We start from the raw sequence: 27,435 nt of genomic DNA on the forward strand, positions 1-27,435 counted from the left end.
GGAGGGTGAACCAACGGCAAAGGAAGACCTTTCTCTCTGTCTCTCTCTCTCACTGTCCACTCTGCCTGCCAAAAAAAAAAATATACATAAATAAAAATAAATAAATAAAAAAAGGTAGTATGAGATGATTGTAGAGAGATTGTACTTTTTTGTTTTTTGCAGTGACTAGTTTAAGAATGCCATTTTGCATATGTTAAAATTGATAATTTGTGAAGTTGTCATTGCGCTTGGAACCTCAAGTTTAAAGATGCTGCGCGTCATGGGGCCATGTGGCGATGTTGAAGGCTGGAGGAGTTCCTCGGCTTGGCGATTCCTGCGCTGGGGTTCCTGGTTGAATGTGCAGAAACGGTGTGGAAAGGGTGTGAGAGAACGAGTGTGCAGCGAGAAGGTGCGTGGAGGGCGCAGGGAGATGCCGGGCCCGCGAGTAACGCCGTCACCCTGCCCTTGTGCTCAGATTGACTTCCCTGGGAGCTCCCAGCATTGCCTCTCTGAAGAGCAGGTGACCTTTGACATCAGCCATGTCTTCACGGCCTTTTGAAAGCCCGCCGCCTTACAGGCCTGATGAATTGTGAGTAAATCTTGACTTTTCTTCCTTGTTTGTCATCGAATGTCAAAAAAGTAAAAAATAACAATGTATGGTTAAAGCTGTTAAGTGTTTGTTTTTCAAAAATGTGCACACTGGTGCGTTCAGACTGCACCGAAGGATTACGGTGAGAACTGTGTTTTCCTCTGCACTTGGCAGGCTGACGGTTTGTCTCAGCAGGGGTGACTACTGCCACCAGTTTCTAGTGCTTGCTTCAAAGGATGGTCTAGGTTTATATTTTTGTGTATATTTATTCCTTTTTTCCCCCCACAAATAGGTGAAACTTGCACGTTAATTGTTGGGTAGATCTGAAGTTAACTGTGTCCCAAAAATTCCATCCCTGGCCGGTGCTGCGGCTCACTAGGCTAATCCTCCGCCTTGCGGCGCCGGCACACCGGGTTCTAGTCCTGGTCGGGGTGCCGGATTCTGTCCCGGTTGCCCCTCTTCCAGGCCAGCTCTCTGCTGTGGCCCGGGAGTGCAGTGGAGGATGGCCTGAGTGCTTGGGCCCTGCAGCCCATGGGAGACCAGGAGAAGCACCTGGCTCCTGCCATCAGATCAGCGTGGTGCGCCGGCCGCAGCGCGCCGGCCCCGGCGGCCATTGGAGGGTGAACCAACGGCAAAGGAAGACCTTTCTCTCTGTCTCTCTCTCTCACTATCCACTCTGCCTGTCCAAAAAAAAAAAAAAAAAAAAAAAAAAAAATCCCATCCCTGACTGTGTACCTTAGAAAAATAGTTGCTTTTGTGTGCAAAATACATGTTCTCGACATTCAGACCGCGCTGTTCACAGACCCCAGAGACCACCAAATGTCCTAGCGCACTATGTTGTGAAGCTAGGATGCTTGATCTTTTCAAAGACCACCTGTCAGCGCGCTCTCTGGTTTCTTCAGCTCCTTCTTATTCTCACTCTCATGCTCAGATCGTGTGAATTCTCAGGGCAGCAGCAGCCAGTACTAAGATGGCTGGCTTCGAATGAGGAAGGTCACGTGTGAAAGTGACGGCAGAAACAAAAGGGGCTGAGGTCAGTTAAGGAATTGAGTTTTGCCCTCATTGGAGCAAGTAGTTTTTATTTATTTTTTTGAAAATATTTATTTGGAGGACAGTATGATAGACATAGACACAGAGATCGTCCACCCACTGATTCACTCCTCAGTTGGCCGCAACAGCCAGGTCTGGGCCAGCCTGAAGCCAGGAGCCAGTAACTCCATCCAGGTCTCCCACGTGGGCAGCAGGGGTCCAAGCACCTGGACCATTCTTTGCAGCCCTCCCAGGTGCATTAGCAGGGAGCTGGGTTGGAAGTAGAATGCTGGCATCATAGGCTACAACTTTACCCAACACACCAAAATGCTGTCTTGGGAGCAATTAGGCATTACCCTCATAGCTCTCAGTGCATATTGGGTTTACTTTGTAGCTCTTCTCATAACTGTAACTGTAGGTCCTGTAGTGATTGCCTGCTTAATTCTTTTATGTTAGGTCCTAGACAAAGGCTCAGCTCTGTGGAGAAGATCACCGTGTTCATTGTTGTTTACCCATTCCCTAGCACATAGAAGCCCAGCAACTCCAGTGAACAGCTGTTAGAAAAATAAATGAATGAATGTGCTTTTTACTTTTTTTTTTTAAAGATTTATTTATTTGAGGGTTTGGTGTTCTGTGCAGTGGGTTAACCCATGGTCTTCAGGGCCGGCATCCCATATGGGTGCCAGTTTGAGTCCTGGTTGCTTTATTTCCAATCCAGCTCCCTGCTAATGTATTTGAGAAAACAGTAGAAGGTGGCCCAAGTGCTTGGGCCCCTGCACCCACGTGGGAGACCCAGAAGAAACTCCTGGCTTCCAGTCATTGTGGCCATTTGGAGACTGAACCAGTGGATGGAAAATCTCTCTTTCTTTGTCTTTCTCTAACTCTCTGTAACTCTGCTTTCAAATAAATAAAATTTTTTATAAAGATGTATTTATTTGAAAGGCAAAGTGACAGAAAGAGAGACAGAGGGATCTTCTACCCACTGGTTCACTCCCCAAATGGTTGCAACAGCTAGGGTCAGGCTAAGCTGAAGCCAAGAGTCTAGAGCTCCGTCTGGATCTCTCCTGTGGGCAACAAGGACCCGGGTACTTGGGCTGTCATCTGGCTGCCACCGAAGCACATTAACAGAAAGTTGTATTGGAAGCATGGCGTAACCAGGACTTGAACCTGCACTCTGACATGGGATGCAGGTGTTCTGAGTTGCTGCTTAACCGACTGTGCCAGAAGGCCCATCCCTGAATGAGCTTTTTAAACTTTTAATTATTTGAAAGAAATAGAGACAGACATTGAGAAGCAGAAGCAGCGAGTGGTCTTCCATCACACTCTGAGTGCCTACAGCAGTCTGGGCTAGGCCAGGCTGAAGTCAGAGTCCTGAGCTCAATGCAGACTGTCCACCTGGATGGCAAGGATTCAAGTTCTTGACCCGTCACCTGCTGCCTCTCAGGGTGTGCATTAGCAGGGGCTGGAATTGGGCGCAGAGCCAGGACTTGAACCCAGGAACCTTGATACGGGATGCAGGCATCCCCGGCAGCGTCTTAACCACAGTGCCAGACTCTCACCCCCGGATGTGCTTTTTCAAGTGGGATAGTGAGGTTATCAGAACTGCACATGACCCTGGATAGGCCACGGCAGATGTTGTATCTGAAAGCTCTGGTCTTGCACCATATGGTGAACACGTTGACAGCACCAGCACTGCCAGGGTCCTAGTTCCAGAAATCCCCACGTCACTTGTTGTGTTCCTACCCCAGACCTGCAGAGCCTGCCTCTGGGACGGGGGCCAGTAATGTGTGTTCACCAAGGCTTCTGGTTGATTCCAATCACAGTTACCGGTACTGTTCGGGGGCAGTAATGCCAGTACTATTTATTAATGGTTTACATTATTCTGCTGCTTTATCCATTCCGTTGGTCTAGTAATAACAAAGCTCACTTGAAACTGTTCTGTGTGCATTTCAGCAAGCCAAATCATTACGCGCCGAGCAATGACATGTACGGTGGTGAGATGCACGTTCGGCCCATGCTGTCCCAGCCGGCCTATTCCTTTTACCCAGAGGACGAAATTCTTCACTTCTACAAATGGACCTCCCCTCCAGGAGTGATTCGGATTCTGTCTATGCTCATCATCGTGATGTGCATCGCCATATTTGCCTGCGTCGCCTCCACGCTTGCCTGGGACAGAACCTACGGAACTGGCTTACTGGGAAGTGGTGTGGGCTACCCTTACGGAAGTGGTTTTGGTGGCTATGGAAGTGGCTATGGCTATGGTTATGGCTACGGTTATGGCTATGGAGGCTACACGGATCCAAGAGCGGCCAAGGGCTTCCTGTTGGCCATGGCTGCCTTTTGTTTCATTTTTGCCTTGGTGGTATTTGTTACCAGTGTTATAAGATCTGAAATTTCCAGAACAAGAAGATACTACTTGACTGTGATAATAGTGAGTGCTATCCTGGGCGTCCTGGTGTTTATTGCCACCATTGTCTATATAATGGGAGTCAACCCAACTGCCCAGGCTTCTGGATCTATGTATGGCTCACAGATATATGCTCTCTGCAACCAGTTTTACACGCCTGGAATGACGGGTCTCTACGTGGACCAATATTTGTATCACTACTGTGTGGTGGATCCCCAGGAGGTATGAAGAGTGTTTTGCTTTTTTGCCCTATCCTTAGATCAGAGACTGTCAGCTTGGGATATATAAAAGAGTCACTCTGAGAGCTTGTTAAAAATGCTGATGCCAAGGCCCCACTGCTAATTTAAGTCAGAGCCTGGGGAAGGGGCTGGCTCTCATTATTAAGATTATAATGGACACCGGCCATTGAGACCGTCTAGGGAGTGAACCAGCGGATGGACGACCTTTCTCTCTCTGCCTCTCCTCTCTCTGTGTAACTCTGCCTTTCAAATAAATAAATAAATCTTAAAAAAAAAAAAAAAAAAGGGCCGGCGCTGTGGCGCAGTGGGTTAATGCCCTGGCCTGAAGCGCCGGCATCCCATATGGGAACCGGTTCTAGTCCTGGCTGCTCCTCTTCCAATCCAGCTCTCTGCTATGGCCTGGGGAAGCAGTAGAAGATGGCCCAAGTCCTTGGGCCCCTGCACCCACATGGGAGACCTGGAAGAAGCTCCTGGATTCTGGCTTCGGATTGGCTCAGCTCCAGCCGTTGTGGCCATCTAGGGAGTGAACCAGCAGATGGAAGACCTCTCTCTCTCTGCCTCTTCTCTCTCTCTGTAACTCTGACTTTCAAGTAAATAAATAAATCTTTGAAAAAAAAAAAGGTATAATGGACATACCATGTTATTCTCCCACTGAAGGAAGAATTCAGTGGTTTCCAGTGTATTCATAGAATTGTGCAGCCATCGCCACAACTTCAGAACATTTTCACTGTCCCTAGAGGAACCCATGCCAATCAGCAGTCACTCTCATTTCCCTAACCCTCCCTAGCCCAAGGCAACCATTAATCATCCTACCTCTGTAGATTTGCCTGTTCTAGGTATTTTATGAGTACAGTGTCACAATGCATAGTCTTTTTGTGATTGGTGTCTTTCACTTAGCATAGTTTTTTTTTTTTTTTTTTTTTTTACAGGCAGAGTTAGAGAGAGAGAGAGAGAGACAGAGACAAAGGTCTTCCTTCCGTTCTTCCGTTGGTTTACCCCCCAAAATGGTTGTTATAGCTGGCACGCTGCGCCGATCCGAAGCCAAGAGCCAGGTGCTTCTCCTGGTCTCCCATGTGGATGCAGAGTCTAAGCACTTGGGCCATCCTCCACTGCACTACCTGGCCACAGCAGAGAGCTGGCCTGGAAGAGGGGCAACCAGGACAGAATCCGGTGCCCCGACCGGGACTAGAACCTGGTGTGCCAGCGCCACATGCGGAGGATTAGCCTAGTGAGCCGCGGCGCCGGCCCCAGCATAGTGTTTTTAAAGTTTATCGATGGTATAGCATGTACCAGTCCTTTGTTCCTTTTCTCTGCTCACTGATATTCCCTGCGTGTGAATGTACCACATTTTATTTATCCATCAATTGACTGGCATTTAGAAGTTTTGGGCTGAACCTCTGTTTTAATATCTCTTAAGTTGGGTATAAACCTAAGGCAGAATTTAAAGGTCTTATAATGACTTTGTTTAACCTTTTGAGGAATTTCCAGACTCTCCCAAAGAGGTTGTAGTTTTATATTTTCAGCAGAAATGTGTGAGGATTCCAGTTTCTCCGCATCCTCACCAGGACTCACTCGTATTAACTGTCTGTGCTGAGAACAGTGAGAGAGAGAGACAGAGAGAAAGGTCTTCCTTTGCCGTTGGTTCACCCTCCAATGGCCGCCGCGGCCGGTGCGCTGCGGCCGGCGCACCGCACTGATCCAATGGCAGGAGCTTGGTGCTTCTCCTGGTCTCCCATGGGGTGCAGGGCCCAAGTACTTGGGCCATCCTCCACTGCACTCCCGGGCCACAGCAGAGAGCTGGCCTGGAAGAGGGGCGACCGGGACAGAATCCGGCGCCCCGACCGGGACTAGAACCCAGTGTGCCTGCACCACAAGGCGGAGGATTAGCCTTCAAATTGTCATCTTATGATTGCGATTCTCCCAGTCCACTTACATGGGAGGGCGCCTTCCCCCTGTGTAGGTGGTCTTTAATGTCTTTCAAGAGTGTTTGTGGTTTTCAGAGCTCATTAAGCTGCCCAAGTGATTCAGGTATGCAGGTGGAGTTGAGACTGTCCCTCTGCACCTGGGACTCATCCTAATTGTGTTAGCACCTGATATGTTTCTGAGTACAAGTCTTTGGTGTCTTTTTTCTTCCTTCCACTGACTCAGGGATTCCCGGTCTTTTATCTGAGTGAGTCACTGTTTTGGGAGTTGGAGCTTCTCTAGTAGCTGTCCACCCTTGTTTTGCAGGTGGACTGTGGTCTGCAGACACAGGTTTTCAGAATGTTTGTTGTCGCCATTCAGAGGCGATAAGTAGATAGGGACTGGGGTTGGTCCTCTTATCTTACTATGCCCCATCCCTTGTAGTCCTTGGGCTACTTGAAACCTGTGTTCTTTGAAAAAGAACTGTCACAGTCAGGTGACCAGCTGGATCCAGGGCGGTCCCTGTACCTGCTTCAGTGTCAAGTTCCTCCCAGGCCAGTGTACCACGGACTACACCTTGGACGCTGCAGCACCATCAGCTGCAGGAAGTTTCTTTGTGCTAAGTCTCAGCTGCCCACGCCCACAGGACTCAGAGAACCTGCCAGACCAAAGGGATCCTTGTCCGATTGCTTTATGTTAGCACTATCTTTGTCATTCACGGGAAGGCACATCCCCTGCAGACTGAAATTTACGTTTATCGTCAAATGATCTGCCAAGTGATGCGTTAGGAACAAGACTGTAAGCGTGATTGGGTATCGAAAGCTACTTCCCAGAACGGTGTTGTTAAGCCCATTATTGTCATACCGATGGCAGAGTGAGTGGACTGGCCCGTCTCATCTGTCTATAAAACATGGCCCTCGGAGCGCAGGTTTTGGACCAGACCTCTACAGCTCTTCAGGGCTGAGGACAGCACCTGGCTGAAGCTTGTTCTGAGTACTGAAGTGTGTGTGTGTGTCCAGCCTCAGCCCGGTTGATGTGGGTGAGAGTTTTGGATTCGTCTAAAGTGGAACTCTGTGCTTCGGTTTGAATTAAACCACAGACACCTAGCAGTAGGTTCCTAGCTAGATAAGGATGTTAACAGTTTGTACCGAGTTGAATTGCCATTAAGTAAGCAACTACAATCTAATCCTGCCAATATCTTTAATCCTTTTTCAGGCTATTGCCATTGTACTAGGGTTCTTGGTTCTTGTGGCTTTTGCTTTAATAATCTTCTTTGCTGTGAAAACTCGAAGAAAGATGGACCGCTATGACAAATCCAATATTCTGTGGGAGAAGGAGCGCGTTTATGACGAGCAGCCCCCCAATGTCGAAGAGTGGGTAAGTGTGAAAGCACTTCCAATCTTTCTTTAAGCCCCAGGTTGGTCTCCATTTTTGGTAATGTGTTAGATTTATCATCTGTGTACATTACAAAAGTTGTCGCTTTGATTTTTACCAAAGGATTTCGAGAGCGTGAGGTGAAGGAAATTGTTTGACTCCTCAGTGAAAATCACATTTCCATTTTCAAGTGGATCTAGGCTCTGAAACGTAACGAACAAGGGCCTTTGAGAAGCCAGAACAGCTTCTTCCTCTCACCCCTCTGTGTTCTGCTCACCGTGTGGGAGGAGACACTCGCCCAGGGTGGTGTGCTGGGTGCAGATCGGCACGAGTGGTTTTGGACGGCAGCCTGGGGCAAGCCTCTGCACTGGCCTTCACCTACGAGATAGTAAGGAGAGATTAGGTTTTTTTGGGGTGAGGGTGGGAATATACTTTTTATTCTTCCCAGCCTTCCTATAGGGTGAAAGCCCAGGAAGTCATTCTCTCCAGAAATACTTCCTGCGTGAGCGTCTCTGTGGTCAGGGTGTCTGCAGCGATGGCTTGGCTCTCAGAAGTCCTCTCTCAGCATGCTTTGGGAGCAAGCTGCTTTGACCACATTGATTGGCTGCCATGAAGGTCAGTGGAGAATATGGAGGTTCCAGGGCAGGTGCAGTTTGGCCAGTGGGAGTGCAGTGGGAGGGCTGAGGATGGAAGCTGCTGGCCTGTGTGAAGACTCGGATCATCCAAAGGCTCCTCCTTCCTGTGGGCAGATTAGGAAATCCAGAACCACGGGCTTCAGTTTCTCCCAGTTAGTTAAGGGGCAGAAGGACAGCTGTCTTCCTAGGAGAGTCAGGGTGGGTGTGGCGTGTCCCTGCGCCAGCCCCTGCAGGGCGGGCAGGTTGAGCCTCTGCCTGGAACTCGCCCAGCCTGTAGGGGGTGCTGGTGTGAGTGCTGCTGTTCTGTTTCCCACCCAGCTTCCTGCTGATGCACCGGGAAGGCAGTGAATAACGGCCCGAGTGTTTGGATTTCTGCCTCCCTTGTGGAAGACCTGCGTGGACTCCATGGCTTCTGGCTTTGGCCTGGCCCAGCCTGGGCTGTGGTAGGCAACTGGGAAGAGAACCAGTGAATGGGAGGTCTCTCTTTATTCTTGTGTGTGTGTCTCCATGTCTGTCCCTCTGCCTTTCAAATAAATTAATTTTTTTTGACAGGCAGAGTTAGACAGTGAGAGAGAGAGAGAGAGAGAAAGGTCTTCCTTCCGTTGGTTTACTCCCAAGTGGCCATCCCAGCTGGCGTGCTGCACCAATCCGAAGCCAGGAGCCAGGTGCTTCCTCCTGGTCTCCCATGCGGGTGCAGGGCCCAAGTACTTGGGCCATCCTCCACTGCACTCCCTGGCCACAGCAGAGAGCTGGCCTGGAAGAGGGGCAACCGGGACAGAATCCGGCGCCCCGACGGGACTAGAACCCAGGGTGCCGGCGGCGCAGGTGGAGGATTAGCCTAGTGAGTGCGGTTCCAGCCCCAAATAAATTAATAAATTTTAAAACAAAGAGGCCTCCTTTTGGCGCCCGTGAAGGGGGAGGGTGTTGGGGGCACTGTCCACTGAGCCATGGCTCCGTGCAGGGCTGCCTGTGCAGGGACTGGGCCGGTGCATTGTGAACCGCAGAGTAAGTGTTTTGCCGAGTTTCTGGGTGTGTCGGTTTTCACTGGCTGACGGATTTATTTACTTAAGGTTTCGAGAGGCTTAAAAACAAAACACCCGGCTCAGGGGAGCCTGGTGCCAGGGAACTTTGGCCTCCCGCCTGACTCTGTTGTCGTGAAGGTGTGATCAGTTCTGGGTGCTTCTGATGATACGGCAGAAGACGGCCACGCAGGTGGTGATGGTGACGGTCGAGCAGAAAGGACGGCCTCACTTTAACGAGGCGGTGTTCTCATCAGACTGCTCCTGAACCCCTGGACTGCTGTTTCCCAGCACCTTCGGTGGTTGTCTGGAGTAGCCGATGTTTCCGGGGAGTGAGACCGTCACGTGTGCAGTAGCAGACAGTTGGTTTCCCCGGGACTCATGTTCTGTGTGATACATAGTCACCTGTGTGCCCCTCATTTCTGTTCCTCCCCTTCCGTTTCCCCAGCTGAAATGCCTGGGAAGGGCTCTTTGAATTGTGTTGTTGGGGAATGCTTGCAATGGGCGGGGGCCGGGCTGGGCCAGGCTGGGCCAGGAGCCAGGAGCTCCATCGAGGTCTCCCAGGTGGATGGCAGTGCCCAAGCGCTTGCACCATCTTCCACTGCTTTCCCAGGAGCCTTAGCAGTGAGCTGAATGGGAAGTGGAGCAGCTGGGACTCCAGCCAATGCTCATATGGGATGGTGGTGTCGCGGGAGGCGGTTAACCCTGTGTGTGCTAACGCAGTCTCCTGGGAGGTGGTTTTAGCCACAGGGCTGTTGCTTCTCCTCAGTCTCCCGCTCACCTGCCTGAGTTCGTGCTCCTGACTCAGTGCCCTGTTCCCGGGCCTTCCTCAGGTTGGCACTTCCAGTGCGTCCTGGAGGTCTTGTTTCCCTGCTGCCTGGGTCTTTGTGCTCAGCTTCACTCCGACCTGTCACTGCTGCAGGGGAACTGAGTCTGTCTAAACCATCCGTTGACAGTGCAGGACAGACGGGTGCTTTTTTTCTTCCTTTTGGTCATTCATTATGAATTAATATCCTCAAAATACTCTCCATTGAAAATAATGGGAGAGACTTCGGAATGAACTACTTGCACTAAGTCAGGATTACAATCTGTGGTCTATTAATTGTGGAGCGCTGAGACAAGATACGCCCCATGTAGCCAATAATGCTTGCTTTGGGTGGACGGTGCTTTCTAAACTAACAGCTGCTCATGCTGGTTACTCCCGCTGTGCAAACCGGAACAGGGCTGGAGTCTTGCTACCTTATTAAAGCCCAGTAGCTGGGTGGGCATTTGGCCTGCTGGTTGAGACGCCCAAGTCCTGTATTGGAGTGCGGGGTTTAAATCCCATGTGGAGCTCCAGATTCCAGCATCCTGCTGACGCAGACTGAGAGAGGAGACCTGGATTGAGATCCCAACTCTGACTCCAGCCTTTCCTGGCCGTTGGGGACATTTTGGGAGTGAACCAGCAAATAGATCTCTCTCTCTCTCTCTCTCTCTCTCTGTTTCTGCCTCTCTGTAATTAGCCATCCAGTTAATCAATTTCACTTCCTTGTAATTTTATTTTAAAAGCAACTTTAGGATTACAATCCCCCAGAGCAGACGCACATCAAAAGAGTTTTTTTTTTTGCTTTTTTTTTGGGGGGGGTGTGGTAAAGCAAATAAACATTTTATTTCTGCAGCACAAACAGCCTTAGCCTTCCCTTTTCCCCAAGAACATGAACTGACCTCAGCCTTCGAGGCAGAGGACAAAAGCTGACAAGTGACAGAAGGCAAGGTGTTATTAGAAAAATAGATCCTACCCAAGGCTCTCCTCCCAGGGATGCAAACCCCCGTCGCCATCCCTGGCTCCACATCAGGGCTTGCTTAATAAACAGAGGGAGCTGAGAGGTATCGGGAGAGGCTGCGGACTAGCAGAAGCGAGACCTGGAGAGGGGCAGCAGCGGGTGAGCTTTGCGCCTGGATTTGAGTGCTGAATAACTTAGTGGGTTATAGAATGTATGTAGCGGCTGGCGCCATTGCTCACTAGGCTAATCCTCTGCCTTGCGGCGCCGGCACACCGGGTTCTAGTCCCGGTCGGGGTGCCGGATTCTGTCCTGGTTGCCCCTCTTCCAGGCCAGCTCTCTGCTATGGCCCAGGAATGAAGTGGAGGATGGCCCAAGTCCTTGGGCCCTGCACCCCATGGGAGACCAGGAGAAGCACCTGGCTCCTGCCTTCGGATCAGCGCGGTGCGCTGGCCACAGCGCACCAGCTACAGCGGCCATTGGAGGGTGAACCAACGGCAAAGGAAGACCTTTCTCTCTGTCTCTCTCTCACTGTCCACTCTGCCTGTCCAAAAAAAAAAAAAAAAAAAAAAAAAAGAATGTATGTAGCTTTAATCATAGCAACCATGCCAGACCTGTCACTGAAGCTCAGTTCTGGTTGGTCTCTGGAGGTAAAAACTGACAGTGGAAGGAAAGTAGCATCCCTCCAGCTTCCCCGGGAGACAGTTGGTATTTCTTCACCAGCTCTACCCTTTTGCCCAGCCTGCCTCCCCTAAACAGCTTCCACACCCTTTAGCTAAAATTTGCACCAGAAAGTGGAGTTTGGTGGGGATGCTGCCCAGCTTGCCCAAGCCTTCCAGCCTCAGGATTGACATGAGGTCGAAGGGGAGGTCGGGGAAAAGGAAGTTAAGGAATGAGATCACAGTCTCCTCTCGTGCCCTGCTCACACTCAGCTCCCTGGGCTGGCCTGAGCCTAGCAGACAAGGAAGACCGGACGGCTGGTCTCCGCGTGTGGAGCCCATGCAGGCCTGCTGGACAGACACAGCAGCGGAGGAGGCCAGGAGGGCTCTTTAAGCTCCTAGAGGGAGAAGCAGGGGCGTGGGGTCCAGGGGCCACTGGAAGCCATTGAGCAGTCACAGTTCTTAGCAGGTTTCGACTTTCGTATCATCGGTGAGAACACTTGGCAATTTTCCAATTTCCCGTCTCCATATCCCTAATGCAGTGGTTTCTCTGCCTTAGGGATTGTTAAGGTTTTTGCTCCTCCTCTTGCTGGATGTCTTGGTCTCCATGTTTGCACATTATTTGGTTGTTAACCTGGTTCTTTTTAACCGCGAAGTGTGTGCTAGCATTATGGTATTTTAAATGTTTTAAGATTCTTCTAGTTAACATTATAGATATTTATTTGAAAGGCAGAATTAGAGAGAGAGAGGGAGAGAGAACTCTTCCAATCTGCCAGTTCATTCCCTAAATGGCTGCAAGGCTGGAGCCAGGCCGATCTGAAGCCATGAGCCAGGAGCTTCTTCCGGGTCTCCCATGTTGGTGTAGGGGCCCAAGCATTGGGCCATCTTTTGCTGAGTTTTCCAGGTGCATAAGCAGGGAGTTGGATTGCAAGTGGAGTAGCAGGATGCAAACCAGTACCCTTATGAGATGCTGGCATTGCAGGCAGTGGCTTAACCCATTACACCGCAACGCCAGCCCCATTGATATTTTTTATTAGGCTCTCAAGCCCCAGATCTAGTTGCTTTGTGAATAAAAAATGTATTTTATCTAAGTAAGTATAGGGAATTTTGAAAATAAAGTGAAGTATACAGAAAATTCTGTCCTCTTCAGTTGATACTTCAGTGCTTTTTTTTTTTTTTTTTTTTTTTTAAGATTTTATTTATTTACTTGACAGAGTTACAGAGAGAGGGAGAAGCAGGAGAGAGAGGTCTTCCACCCGCTGGTTCACTCCCCAGATGGCAGCAACGGCCGGAGCTGGCATTTGGAAGCCAGGAGCCAGGAGCTTCTTCCAGGTCTCCCATGTAGGTGTAAGGGCCCAAGAACTTGGGCCATCTTCCACTGCATTCCCAGGCCATAGCAGAGAGCTGGATTGGAAGTGGAACAGCCAGGACTAGAACCAGCATCATATGGGATGCTGGCACTGCAGGCGGCGGCTTAGCCTACTATGCCATAGTACCGACACCTATTACAGTGATTTTGAAATACAGTGTATAATTTGGGGCCGGCGCCATGGTGCCCTAGGTTAATCCTCTGCCTGTGACACCAGCATCCCATATGGGCACTGGTTCTAGTCCTGGCTGCCCCTCTTCCAGTCCAGCTCTCTGCTGTGGCCTGGGATAACAGTGGAGGATGGCCCAAGTCCTTGGGCCCCTGCACTCACATGGGAGACCTGGAAGAAGCTCCTGGCTTCGGATCGGCGCAGCTCCGGCCGTTGCGGCCATTTGGAGAGTGAACCAATGGAAGGAAGACCTCTCTTTCTGTCTCTATCTCTCTCACTGACTGTAACTCTACCTGTCAAATAAATAAATAAAAACCTTTAAAAAAATACAGTGTGTAATTCTTTTTTAAAAAAAGATTTGTTTTATTTTATTTGAAAGTCAGAGTTACACAGAGAGTGAAAGAGAGGCAGAGAGAGAGAGAGGTCGTCCATCTGCTGGTTCACTCCCCAGATGGCCGCAATGGAGCTGCACCGATCTGAAGCCAGGAGCCAGGAGCTTCTTCTGGGTCTCCCACGTGGGTGCAGGGGCCCAAGGACCTGGGCCATCCTCCACTGTTATCCCAGGCCACAGCAGAGAGCTGGACTGGAAGAGGAGCAGCCAGGACTCAAACAGTGCTCATACGGGATGCAGGACCTGCAGAGGCTTAACCAGCTGTGCCACAGCTCCGGCGGCTTGGGGAATTTTGCACAGATAGTCCTGTGGTCCAGGTACTAGTGCCAAGGGTCCATGTGCCTCTCAGGCAGTGTCCCCAGAGAGTGGCAGCTCATTGCTATCACATCAGTCATTTTGCCTGCTCTTCAACTGTATACTGTGTGCTTTTGTGTCCACCTGACCTAGGATCTGTGGCTCATTTATGTTGTTGGATCTGCATGATACTGTGTTTTCATTTTGTATATTTTTTGGCAAGATAAAAGCTTTCTTGATTATCTTTTTTAAAGATTTATTTATTTAGTTCAAAGCCAGAGTTACAGAGGGAGGAAAGGCAGAGAATGAGAAAGAGAGAGATCTTTGATCTGCTGGTTCACTTCCCAGTGGCTGCAACGGCCGGGGCTAGAGCAGACTGAAGCCAGGATCATCTTCTGGGTCTCCTGCATGGGTGCAGGTGCCCAAGTACTTGGACTGTCTGCTACTGCCTTCCCTAGCACGTTAACAGAGATCTGGATCACAAATGGAGCAGAGGACTCCAGCCGGTGCCCATATGAGGTGCTGGTGTCATAGGCAGCAGCAGAACCCACTTCGCCACAGCGTGGACATCAGCTTCCTCCATTCTAAGACCCATTCCCATAGTGCCCCTCAGTGGGCTTTTTCTCAACACCGGTGCTTAGTGGTGGGATGTGGACCACCCCCCTTCTGTGTACAGATGCAGACACAGCTTGATTTTGTAGAGCACAGTGTTGCTGCGTGCAGCCACACAGCTTGGGGCAGACGCAGCCTGTCCCTTTACTTTCGTGAGACCTGGCAGGGTCTGTTGTTCTTGGCCTCAGTCTCCTCCATCTTTGAAAGTAGAAAGTAGGGGTGGTGCTGGTGCCTGCCTCCTAGCTTGTTCCAGTGGGTTAGCATTTGGAAGATATTTAGAATAATACCTTTCGTGTGATAATGGTATCCTTTTAAAATAATCTGTTATTTTTAAATAAAAAATAAAACCATAATGTACATACTGCTTTGCGTTTGCTTTTTTAAAATTTCCCTTTGTTTTGTGGACATCTTTCCAAGTCTCTCCATATACATTTATCAAATGCTTTTAGCAGCTGTGTGGTATTACACAGGATAACTATGCCACACTTCGTTCTTCTAATTGTGGATGTTTTAATTTGCTTCCATGTTTTACTATTACAGATAACACTGCAATGAACATTCTTACACATATCTTTATGTACTCTTGCTGGTATTTGTTTTACTATCGTAGATACCACTGCAGTGAACATTCTTACACATATCTTTATGTACTTTTGCTAGTGTTTGTATAAGATAGATTTCTAGAACTGGTCATCAGGTGTGCATATCTAAAATTTTGTTGTGTGGTGCCAAGTTTTAAAGGCTTTGCAGTTTCTACTGAGTGGTTTATGGAATTGCCTATTTCCTGGCATTTTTCTTGTTCTAGATGTTATCAGTCTTTTTGTCAATTTACTAAGTGAATATTGAGTTTCATTTCTAAAAATTTTGTGATTAGGCATATGTTTATCTGTTTATGTTATTTAAGAATTTTTATTTATTGCTTAGAGAGGGAGAGGTAGAAGGTTGAAGAGGTGTCCCGTCCACTGGTTCATTCCCCGGATCTCTGCAATGGCTGGGGCTGAGCCAGGCTGAAGCTGGGAGCTGGGAGTTTAGTCCACGTCTGCTTTGTGAGTCTAAGAGACGCAATTACTCGAGCCATCACTTCTGCCTCCCAGGTTCTTCATTAGCAGGAAGCTGGAGTCAGGAGCCAGTCAAGTCTAGAACCCAGATAGTCCAAAATTGGGCACAGGTGTCCTCACTGCTAGCCCAACACCTGCCCCAAGTCACTTTCTTACAGTATGTGTATGATAGTATGTTTAGAGGGTAGAAAATTAGATGTTGAAGTTAAATCTGCTTTTGTATCAATAGAGTGCATTTTCGTTCACATGCCTAGGGTCAACTGTGGGTGACAAAGCCAGCATAGAACCTAATTGAGCATTTCCATGCCAACAAGCCCTTGGGGAAAAAATATCTTTGTTACCTGTTTTATAAATCGGACATTAAGTGCACAGATACAGATCAATCCAGTTTTTGGTTCATGACATTGTTGTCTTTGGTCCATGCTTAATATTCTAGTTATATTCCTCCCTCCCTTCCTTCCTTTCGTATTTATTTATTTATTTATTTACTTGAGAGGCATAGTTACAGACTGAGAGGTCTTCCATCCACTGGTTCATTCTCCAAATGGCCACAACAGCCGGAGCTGGGCTGATTCAAAGCCAGGAGCCAGGAGCTTCTTCCAGGTCTCCCATACAGATGCAGGGGCCCAAGCACTTGGGACACCCTCCACTGCTTGCTTGCTTGCTTTCTTTCTTTTTTTTTTTTTAAAGATTTATTTATTTATTTAAAAGAGTTATACAGAGAGAGAAGGAGAGACCTTCCATCCGCTGGTTCACTCCCTAGTTGGCCACAGTGGCCGAAGCTGCACCGATCTGAAGCCAGGAGCCAGGAGCTTCTTCTGGGTCTCCTACGTGGGTGCAGGGGCTCAAGGACTTGAGCCGTTTCTACTGCTTTCCCAGGCCATAGCAGCAAGCTGGACTGGAAGAGGAGCAGCCGGGTCTCGAACCAGCACCCATATGAGATGCCGGCGCTTCAGGTCAGAGCATTAACCTGCTGCACCAGAGCTCTGGCCCCCCTCCACCACTTTCCCAGGCCATAGCAGAGAACTGGATCAGAAGAAGAGCCACTGGGACTTGAACTGGTGCCCATATGGGATGCTAGAACTGTAGACTGGCTTTAACCCACTGTGCCACAGCACCAGCCCCTCATTTTAAGTTTTTTTTTGACTTCCCAGAAAGTGTCCCTTCATGTAGCATCTTGGCACTTGCCTTCCTAACTCAACACTAAGGTAACAGGATTCACCCACGTTCTTGAGCATGGCTGGAGCCCACCTTGTATTAGCATTGTGAGCCTCTGCTTTATAGCGTTTTCTGACGCTTTATTCAGTCTCCTGTTGAAGTTCTGGATATTAGCAACACTGACATGAACATCTCTCTTTTTTTGTACGCATTAGCCAACCTCTGTATCCCTCTCTCCTTCCTAACTTTCCCAACCCCTGGTAACCACTGTTCTACTCTAACTGTGAGATAAGCTTTTCAGCCTCAGCAGAGAATGTGTGGTGTTGGTCCCTCTGTGCCTGGGGCCTGTGCCTGGCTTAGTTTATCTAACACAGATGACTGGATTCCATTTTTTATGACCGAATAGTATTCCATTGTGTGTGTATACCACATGCTGTTTGTCCACTCATCTGTTGATGGGCTTGTAGGTGGATCTGTGTCTTGGCTATTGAGAACAGTGCGACGGTACGTGTGGAGTGCAGATGTCTCTTTGAAAGACTCCTTCATTTCTTGTGGTTACAAATGTAGTAGTTGGATTACTGGATCCAGCGTGAACGTTTTTGAGTCACCCATGCTTGTCCAAGCCTCTTTTGTGTATGAACCTAGCAGTGGAACTCCCAGGGTGTAGAGTTATGAATGTGCATGTTTATGAGATACTGCCAACTTATTTTCCAAAGTTACCCATTTATATACACATATATTTTTAAAGATTCATTCATTTATTTATTCGAAAGAGTGAGAGAGGGAGACAGAGAGTGTGTACACGTGCACACACAAGTGGGCTTCCACCTGCTGGCTCACGCCTCAGGTGACTTCAGTGGCTGTGTCTGGTCATTCTTAAGCCAGGAGCCAGGAACTCCATCCGGGTCTGTCACATGAGTGGCAGGGGCTCAAGTACGTGGGCTGTCTTCCACTGCTTTCCTGGGTGCATTGGCAGGGAGCTGGATTGGAGGAAGAATAGCTGGGACTTGAACCAGCACTCAGATACAGGATGCTGGTGTTGCAAGAAGTGGCTTACCCTGCTGCGCCACCATGCCAGCCGGACGTTTGCCCTTCTGTAGTCTTTCCAGCTACTGTAGGTGTTAGACTTCATAATAATGTCTGCTAATCAAACGTGTAAGAGTGCTTTGCTGTCATCTTGCCTTGTTTTCTGAGTGGCTTGTGTTGTTGGCCTAATGGGTTGTCTGCTTCCTACACTTGGACAGTTGCTGAGGAGGCAAAACTCAGCTGGTTTCTCTGATAGTCTGATCAGAGATATGACGGAGTAAAGGTGCACTTTTATGAGGCCTGGTTCTGAGGTGGTGCAGTCTGTTGGGTGATCAGTGTACTTTCTACAGGTGACTCACCGTTACAGATAGGACAAGCCCAAGTTAGGAGAGAGGTGCTCCTTCCCTGTGCCGAGGAGGTCTTTTTCTGTTTAAGATTTTATTGATTTGTTTGAGAGGTAGAGTTACAGGGAGAGAGGGACAGACAGAGAGAAAGGTCTTGTATTTGCTGGTTCACTCCCCAGATGGCTGCCAACGGCTGAACCTGGGCCAATCTGAAGCCAGGAGCCAGGAGCTTCCTCCGGTTCCCTACTACCACCCCTTGAGTGCTGGGGCTCAAACACTTGGGCCATCTTCTACGGCTGTCCCAGGCCATTGCAGAGAGCTGGATCCAAAGTAGAACAGCTGGGACTCAAACCAGTGACCATATGGGATGCTGGCACTGCCAGAGTTAGATTTACCCACTGCGCCACAGTGCTGGCCCGGCACACGGTCTAAGGTGTTCGTCCTGCCAGTGCAGTGGGAGTGCCAGTGGTGGCACCGGCATTCTGGAGCGTTGTGAATACCACGACACGCGGCTCCCTTTCTCCGGGGTGAAGCCTGAGCCTGGGGAAGCACACACGTCCCCAGTGAACAGTGAGGGTCGATGGTGAAGCCTCTGTGCTGGGGATTAGACTTTCTTGATGCCTTCAGTGACCGAACGAGTGAAGCAGTGACTTAAAGCCAAGAACCTCAGTTTCAGGTGCTCCCAATTTGTTTTTGGTAAAGTTAATAAAAAAATTTTCTCCAAGTCTTTATTTTAAAACAAAAAAATTATTTATTTGATAGAGAGAGGGAGAGACAGACAGGTCTTCCATCCCCTGGTTCACTCCCCAGATGGGTCGATGCGAAGCCAGGAGCTGTGGGTCTCCCACGCTGGTACAGGGGCCAAGGCTTTGGGACATCCTCTACTGCCTTCCCAGGTGCATTAGCAGGGAGCTGCCTTGGAAGGAGGGCAGCTGGGCCTCCACCAGGCGCCCATAGGGGGTGTCTGCATCACCGGCTGAGATTTAACCTGCTGTGTCTCAATGCCGGGATGTCTGCATCACCGGCTGAGATTTAACCTGCTGTGTCACAATGCCGGCCTCCCCAGAAAAGAATTTCACATGTGAGGTCAGGGGATCTACCCTGCTGAGCTCACTGGAGGCTGAGCCCGAGAGCCAGTCCGGCAGCCAGTACTTCTCAGTGCTCTCACACCTTCGTTTTGGCAGTAGAGCTCTGATTGTCCAGCCTCACCCTTGTCGCCTGTGGTCCTGCTGCGGAAGGTCACCTTCAAGGAAGACAGTTACTTTGCCCCGAGGCGGTTTTGTCTGTTTACTTAATAGATTTCTCTTCCCTAAATGGGGAAAATAAAATCTGCTTTCATAGATGCACTCTAACAATGAGAAGGCTTAGGCCAGGGCCAGCACAGTAACTTTTAGCTAGAATAGTAGTTGTTAGTATTTGCTCTGATGCACGTGAGTGAGAGAGCTGGGGTAAGCATACTCAAAGTTAAGTATGGAGGGAGTTTAAGATGTCTGTGGGGGCCGGTGCTGTGGCATATGGGTAAAGCCGCTGCCTGAAGCACCGACATCCCATATGGGCACCAGTTCAAGTCCCAGCTGCTCCACTTCTGATCCAGCTCTCTGCTGTGGCCTGGGAAAGCAGTAGAAGATGGCCCAAGTCCTTGGGCCCCTACATCTGTGTGGGAGACCCTGAAGAAACTTCTAGCTCCTGGCTGTGGATTGGCGCAGCTCTGCAGCCATCTGGGGAGTGAACCAGTAGATGAAAGATCTCTCTCTCTATCTCTCTCTCTATCTCTGCCTCTGTAACTTTGCTTTTCAAATAAATAATACGAATCCTTAAAAATAAAAAAGTTTGTGGAAAATGGAATTCAGATAAATTTAAGTGGGTGTAAAAAAGTTTTGAAATCCATGCATGACTCTCTCCATAGTAGATATTATCCACATACTTTTCCTTGTAAAATAAGTTCTTTTATTTAATTGACAGATTTCTCTCATCAACTGGTTCACTCACCCTATACCTGCAACAGCTGGGGCTGGGCCAGGCCCAAACCAAGAGCCGAGAACTCAGTCTGGGTGTTCCACGTGGGTGGCAGGTACCCAACTACTTGAGCCATCACCTGCTGCTTCCCAGGAGACGGGAACCAGAAACAGAGCCAGGACTCAAGCCCAGGCGTTCCACTAAAGCAGGCAGTGTCTTAACTCCTAGGCCAAGTCTCCCATCCTGGAACTGTTTGAAGACCTCTTGTACATATGGTTTCAAAATTTTTTTTTGCACCAAAATAAGTTTCATTCCATTTTCCAGAAACTTTTTGGATTACCCCGTCCATGTCACACGGGTTTGCAGGTCAAGTTAGTCTCGCTCTCAGCCGTTCTGCCGCAAGCTTGCAGTCAGAAGGAATGTTCCGCACGGGTGGTGCGGGTGGTGCGCTTTCTCTCTCCGCATGCGCGGATGTGCATGGGGAAGTCAGTATGCTGGGCAGGCCCTGCTGGTGCTCCGCAACAGATGCCCGCGGGAACTGGGACAGCGGTTCTGTTTTCAGGCAGGGCAGGCTTTCTCTGTGGGCTGTAGACCACTGCTGGCCCAGGCTCCCACCCTGGGCGGGGTCGCGGTGTCTGTGCCCTGGGTGCCGTGATGCCGTGTGCAACTGGAAGAACTCTCGCTGACTTTCTGAACCAGCCAGCGTGGAGCGCCCGAAGCCTTGTCTGTGGATGGACAGAGGTGGCAGGACAGGCAGGGCACTGAGACAGGCCGGGTGCCTGTCTCGTGGCTCTCTGAAAGCAGCAATTCCTAGATTGCCGGCACTGCTACTGTTGCAAGGTGAACTCTAGGTGCAGTGATCTGAACAAGGCCGGGTTGTAAAATCTGGTGTCCTGCACCGGTGGGTGTCAAGCCTTGGCAAGCGTGGAATCCCCTGGAGGGCTTGTTGGCTGGGCCCCGGCCCTGGGGTGTTTGCTTCAGCAGGCCAGGGTGGGGCCTGAGCAGGTCGTGTGGATTTTGCTGGTCTGCAGCCTGGCTGCCTCTGTCACACTGCAAGCCCATAGTATTTGAACTCACAGCTTAGCACCCGGGGCCTTTTCTGCATTGTTTAGACTATGATAGCCTTGCCCTGCCTGCTGGGGTGACCTGAAGGGGGCTTGGAACTGCAGGCGATACCCCGCCCACCGCTGTGAGGACGGAGGCGTCCCCTGCTGTTCTGCGCACCTGCCAAGGCCTGGCGAGAGATGCCATATCTGGAACAAGGCACCACGAATGAGATCATAGATAGAATGGGCTCACCCAGTGGGTGTAAGGTGCCCGCCCGCCTCACGCACAGCTCTGATAACACTCAGCCCCTCGGGGAGTTTCCGGATCGGTCCTTGCTGGTGCACTCTTGCGTTGGTGGTTTTGGGGCCGGCGGAGGCAGTGCATCTGCTGGATGGTCAGAGCCCGCTGACTAACCTTAGTTAATCAGATCCTCTCAAGCCAGTCTGCGCCGGCTTCCTTCATGGGATTCCCATGTGCCGGAGCTTCTGCCTTCAGTGTCAAAGGTGGAGAAAAGTCTCAGAGAACTTTCTGGAAGCAGTTTGAGGCGTTTGTTGGGGGGAGCATCTGAAATGTCAGAAAACAGGAAAAGCCAGTTGGAGCACTGCCTGCTGGGCCCAAGTGAAGGTGGACGGGCAGGCTGTGGTGCAGCTGGAGACGGGGCTCTGAGATTAGCCTGCCCCTCCCGAGGGCCCCCGCACAGGAAGGGCCTTTCTGTTCCCCTCCGAGGGGGATGTCCTGTACGCTCCCTGGGGCTGACACACGCTCATCAGAAGCCGCTCTCGCAAAGCTGTGCTCCTCACATGATGTCCTGTGGCGGGGAACGTCAGGTCCCAGAGGGCGGCCGCCTCTGTCCACCGAGTCCCCAGCCCAGGTGAGAGGGGGCAGCGTGTCACCCCTGCACGGGCCAGGCGGGCTGGGGTTCCTGCCCCGCTCCACCGCTGCTTCTCTGTGGCCTTGGGCAAGTGGACAACCTTCCAGCTTGGGAAGAGTGACCATCTATCTCCCCAGGCAGCAGGGTGACGAAGCGAGGCTGGGCCTGCTAGGCACGTGACGGACAGGCAGCACGTGGACCTGCCATGGCTTTGTCTCGTGGCTGGAGCTGGATGCAGGGCCAGCCTGACTCCTGTGTGTGTGAGCCTGGAGTGAGGACAAGGGTTTGCTTTTGCTAATTGCAGGTGGCACTTGAAATCGATTTAGGTGGGGCCAAGTGGTTTCCCCACACTGTTCTGGGGGAGAGATGGTTTCCTCTCAATGTGACCTACAACTTTGCTGACCTTTATTATTATTATTATTATTAAAGATTTATTTATTTATTTGAAAGTTGGAGTTACACAGAGAGAAGGAGAGGCAGAGAGAGAGAGAGAGGTCTTCCATCTGCTGGTTCACTCCCCAGTTGGTCGCAGCGGCTGGAGCTGCGCCGATCTGAAGCCAGGAGCCAGGAGCTTCCTCCAAGTCTTTCCATGCGGGTGCAGGGGCCCAAGGACTTGGGCCATCTTCTACTGCTTTCCCAGGCCACGGCAGAGAGCTGGGTCAGAAGTGGAGCAGCGGGTCTCAAACCGGTTGGTGCCCTTATGGGATGCCAGCACTGCAAGTGGCGGCTTTACTCGCTGGGCCGTGGCTGACCTTTGCAGAGGGACCATGGGGGCGGGGCACGCCTTGGTCTGGGGGAGGAAGGCAGAGGCCCAGCGGCCTGGGCGAGCCCCTGAGCTGCCCAAAGCAGCAGCCTTTCCTCTTCCTCGCGGTGTCCTTCAGGACGTAGGCTGTCCCCACGAGCTCCCCAAGGAGGGTTACATGTGGTCACAGAGGTCTTTTTTTCCTCACAAGTGACGTAATCAGAGGCCGTCTGAATGAGCATAATACGTGTTGAATGAAAATGTGCCCTCACCATAATCGCCTCTGGTGAAGCCATCTTGACCTTCCTCTCCTAGCGGGCCTGTGTGTCCCCTGCACTGGGGGTCGCGCTCCTTGAGCACTGGAATCAGAGGAGTCCCAGGCATCCCTGGGTTCCGGGAGTGTCTTTCCCCACCCAGCCTCCTGGGGCCCTGCGGCTCCCTGCACAAAGCCCAGCCCAGCCGCAGGGTGGGACCAGTAGGGCAGCACTTCGGAAACACGCCCTGGGGAAAGGCAGTGCGGCCCACAGCCCACCCCACGCGGGTCTCTGCACTCTGCAGCGCCCGGCCCAGCCCGGCGCGGCCCGGCGCCCCGCTGCTTCTCAGCAGCAAAGCCAGTGCCATAGGCTGAAACTCGCGCTTCATCTCCTGCCTGGGTTGAGACAAATCCTCCTGCTGCGTCTCACCCCGCCTTGTTCCGCTGACTGCTGCATAGACTGTATAGAAGGACACTCACTTGTCTTTCTCAGGTTCTGCAGCTTCAGAAACTTTGTGTGGTGCTTAAGGTGGTATGTCTCGCTCTTGTTAGTTTTCTGCGTAAATACCCCTAGCCACACTGTCTTGTGTCGCTGGCTGGGGATAGGTAATGACGGTGAAACTCGTAAATCCCTCTGGCCTGCTGGGAAAAGCCAGCTGGGGACTCCTTGTGAAATTGTTGGTACCTACCGGGGCACGGTCCCCCAGAAGCAGCCGCTGCCAGCTGTGTGCTCACGTTGCGTGGGTGCCACGAAAGAGTTACAGTCAGCCACATTTCAGCTTGTTAGGTGGCAGCGGGGAGTGGGGCATAAAAAGGGGAAAAAATGGCTTTCCACCTTGTCTTACAAATCCAGTGTGCACTGCTCAGCGTGTTTGAGGACTGCTGGTTGTTTATCTCTGAGTCACTGCTGGGTGGGGTGTGTTTGTTTTCTGTTTTCTTTCTTGTGAAACTCTTGTGGGGTTGGATCATCCTTGCCCAGCAACGATGCTAGTGCCTTTTTTTGTGATTGTTGCTCAAGGGAGCGCTGCCTTGGGATATTTTTTGAGGCATTTTTTGAAAATTTTTCCCCATTGGTTTGATGTACCAAAATTTACTTTTTTTTTTAAGGTTTATTTGAAAGGTAGAATTACAGAGAGACAGAAGCAGGGGCAGGGAGGAAAAAGTCTTCCATTTTTTTATTTCCTCTCCAAATGGCCACAGTGGCCAAGGCTGGGCCAGGCCGAAGCCAGGAGCCTCCTCTGGGTCTCCCACATGAGTGGCAGGGGCCCAAGCACTTGGACCATCTTCCACTGCTTTCCCAGGCCACAGCAGAGAGCTGTGCTGATCCGAAGCCAGGAGCTTCTTCCGGGTCTCCCACGTGGGTGCAGGGGCCCAAGCCCTCGGATCTTCTGCTGCTTTCCCAGGCGTGTTAGCAGGGAGCCGGGTCAGAAGCCAAACAGCTGGGATTCACCCCAGCACTGCATTGTGGGAGGCCTGTGTCGCAGGTGGCAGCTTGACGCAGCGCCAGCCCCTGTGCAGAGGTTTCAGGTCCTGAAAGATTGGTGCTGGGAGTGGAGTCGGTGGCCAGGTGAGTCCCGTTCTCCTGACTCTGGAGCTAGATACAGGTCAGCTCCGAGCGGCTCCTCGTGGCGCACAGTCAGGGAGGGAACCTTGAAGCAGCTCACCCTGGGCTCTCCTTTGTGCCAGGCGCTCCGGGGCCTGGGAGACTCAGGGAGGCAAAGCCGGGGCTGCCCTGCCCGGTGGCTGCTTTCCCCCGTCAAGGTCTTTAGGAAAGCTCCAGCTCCCTGAGCCACAGCTCATGCAGGAGCAGTGTTGACCTGTGAGGTCGCGCCTAGCACAGATCTGCGTGTTCGTATCTGGCACATAGGTTCAGCCCGTTGTCTCCTGAAGGTAGAGACAGGTGGGCAAGCCATTTCTCCGCGAGCCGGCCGTGGTGGTTTGGCACAGCACTAGCACTCTGGCCGCTGGTGTGTAGGTACAGGTATGGGGAGGTAGGAGGCAGGCTGGTGCCTCACCCAGCAGCGGGGCCTCTAGGAGGTGGTGGCACTTGAGCCACACCCAGCTAAGGTTTAACTGGCAAACAAAGCAGAAGGGCATTCCAGACAGAAGTCTCCAGACACCCAGGCTCTGCTGAATCTGCTGCTGGGAGGGCAGAGGCCCTGCACAGGTTAAATGGATTTTTTTAAGGAGCCAGTTTTCTAAAATTCTGACGAGGCTCCGGAATCTGAGCAGGCCTTTGACTCGGTGGCATGGTTGGCCGGAGAGCTTGGCCCCGTGCCCTGTTGTAAGGAATTCAGTGGGAACAGAGAATGGTTCCCACCCAGGCCCCCTGCCTGGGATCTAAGCACACTCCCTGGAAGCCCACCCACTGGCTTTGCAGTTGCTGCCAATTCCGCTTGCAAAGGGAAACAGGCTCATTCCTCTGTGTACTTGGAGGGGCGGGCAGATCCCTTGGTGTGTGCTGTTGCTATGATAGGAGAGCCACAGTCTGTTTAATGCTTTGAAGAATAGAAACTTCAGAGGTGAGGCGTGCATACTGCAGGGAGACTTGATGCCAATCCTAATTGCAAGGGTTTCTAATAGCAAAAAAATCCAATTAAAAGTGCTGTCAGGGGCCAGCGCTGTGGCATAGCGGGTAAAGCCACCGCCTGCAGTGCAGGCATCCCATGTGGGTGCTGGTTTGAGTTCTGGCCGTGCCACTTCCAATCTGGCTCTCTGCTGTGGCCTGGGAAAGCAGTAGAAGATGGCCCAAGTCCATGGGCCCCTACACCCATGTGGGAGACCTAGAAGAAGCTCCTGGCTCCTGGCTTCAGGTCGGCACAGCTCCAGCCATTGCGGCCATCTGGGGAGTGAACTAGCGGATGGAAGACACTGTCTCTCTCTCTCTCTTTCTCTCCCCCCCCAACCCCCCGTAACTCTGCCTTTCAAATAAATGCATAAATCTTAAAAAGTGCTGTCACCCACACATTGTTATATAGATTATTTGATTGGACATAATGGCCTCAGTTCCAGAATTCAGCATCTTCCGAGTTTTTTCCATATTCAGAGGCAGCGTGGTGAACGTGATACCTCATCATCCATGTCATTCCACATCCAAACAGCTCTACAGGGACACTGCTTGGGACACCTGCATCCCATATTGCAGTGCTTGGGGTCCAGCCCTCGCTGTGCTCTGATTCCAGCTTCCTGCTAATGCACACACATCCTTGGAGACAGCGGGTGATGGCTCAAGTACTTGGATTCCTGCCACCTGTGTGGGAGACTCGGCTGAAGCTCCTGGCTCCTGGCTTTGGCCTGCCCCAGCCCCAGCTGTTGCAGACATTTGGAAAGTGAACCAGTGGATGATATGTCCCCCTCCTCTGTGTCTCTCTCTCTCTGTCTCGGTCTCTCTGTGGTTGTTGTGGCCATTGGAAAATGAATCAGTGGATAGAAAATCAAGTTCTTTCATGCATATGCACACACTCTCTCTCTGTAACTCTGACTTTCAGAATAAATAAATCAATCTTAAAAAAAGAAAGATCTGGGGCCGGTGCAGTGCTGGCATCCCGTATGGGTGCCGGTTTGAGTCTTGGCTTTGCCACTTCCAATCCGGCTCTCTGCTATCACTTGAAAAAGCAGTGGAAGATGGTCCAAGTCTTTGGGAGACCCAGAAGAGGGTCCTGGTTGCGGATCGGCTGTTGCAACCATTTGGGATGTGAACCAGCAGGTGGAAAACTTCTTTCTCTCTCTGTCTCTGCTGCTCTCTGTAACTCTTTCAAATAAATAAATAAATCTTAAAAATAGAAAAGATCTTTAGCAGGGGTTTGAGTTGTGTCACATCAGTTTAAACACTTGGGACACTGTATACCATAAAGGAGTGTTGGTTCAAGTCCTGGCTGCTCTGTTTCCCATTCAGCTCCCTGCTAACGCACCTGGGAAAGAAGCAGAAGATGGCCTGAGTACTTGGGCCCCTGCCACCCAGGTGGTGGACCAGGATGGAGCTCCTGGCTCTTGGCTTAGGGTGGCCCAGACCTGGCTGTTGTGGCCATCTGGGGAGTGAACCAGTGGATGTGAGATCTCTTTGTTTCTCGCCCTCTCTGTTGCTCCGCCTTTCAAATACAACAGATTTCTTTCTTTCTTTGTTTTTAAAGAGGTTTCACAGAAGCTAGTTTGGACTTCTCAATTTCTTCTGTGGCTTTAACGTTGCATTCAGCAGTGAATGGATTAAGTAGAACCAGCAGTGTCCTCTGTCCCAGATCAGTGGTTTCCTAGGGGTGTTGCCCAGACGGCAGTACCAGCGTTACTGAGAACTTGTTAGGAGTGAGAACTCCGCTCAGCTCCGGCCCATACCCAGCACAGCCGAACTGAAAGCTGGTTTTCCATATGTGGATAGTTACTCTACCTGATTGCATCAGGGTGATTATCAGGTGGGATTTTTCCTTCTTGGTCCTGTTAAACTGTGGCATTGTTTATGTGTTTATAAAAATACTGCTTTGGCTGTTACTGCTACTAATAAAAAGGTAGTCAGTGCAGGTTAACAGTATTTAATCAGCCAGGCAAATTCTGGATATTTT

At 50.7% G+C, this 27,435-nt stretch overlaps 1 protein-coding gene across 8 annotated transcripts in view; it reads left to right on the forward strand.

Annotated features, from left to right (window-relative positions):
* OCLN (occludin) overlaps positions 1 to 27,435 on the forward strand; it is a 62,622-nt gene that overhangs the window by 18,214 nt on the left and 16,973 nt on the right. For 6 of the 8 annotated variants that reach the window (XM_089313279.1, XM_070056831.2, XM_008262318.5 and 3 more), the window contains exons 2-4: positions 455 to 568; positions 3,551 to 4,226; positions 7,361 to 7,522. In XM_089313279.1, the coding sequence (XP_089169405.1) occupies positions 519 to 568; positions 3,551 to 4,226; positions 7,361 to 7,522 (888 nt within the window). In that variant the 5' untranslated portion in view covers positions 455 to 518. The remainder of the gene's footprint in view (positions 1 to 454; positions 569 to 3,550; positions 4,227 to 7,360; positions 7,523 to 27,435) is intronic. The other 2 variants (XM_089313281.1, XM_089313282.1) reach the window with 2 other exon arrangements.

Source organism: Oryctolagus cuniculus, chromosome 14 (assembly GCF_051225735.1).
Source record: "Oryctolagus cuniculus isolate XC-2025 breed Fujian yellow rabbit chromosome 14, ASM5122573v1, whole genome shotgun sequence".
In the NCBI taxonomy this organism is placed as follows: Eukaryota; Metazoa; Chordata; class Mammalia; order Lagomorpha; family Leporidae; genus Oryctolagus; species Oryctolagus cuniculus.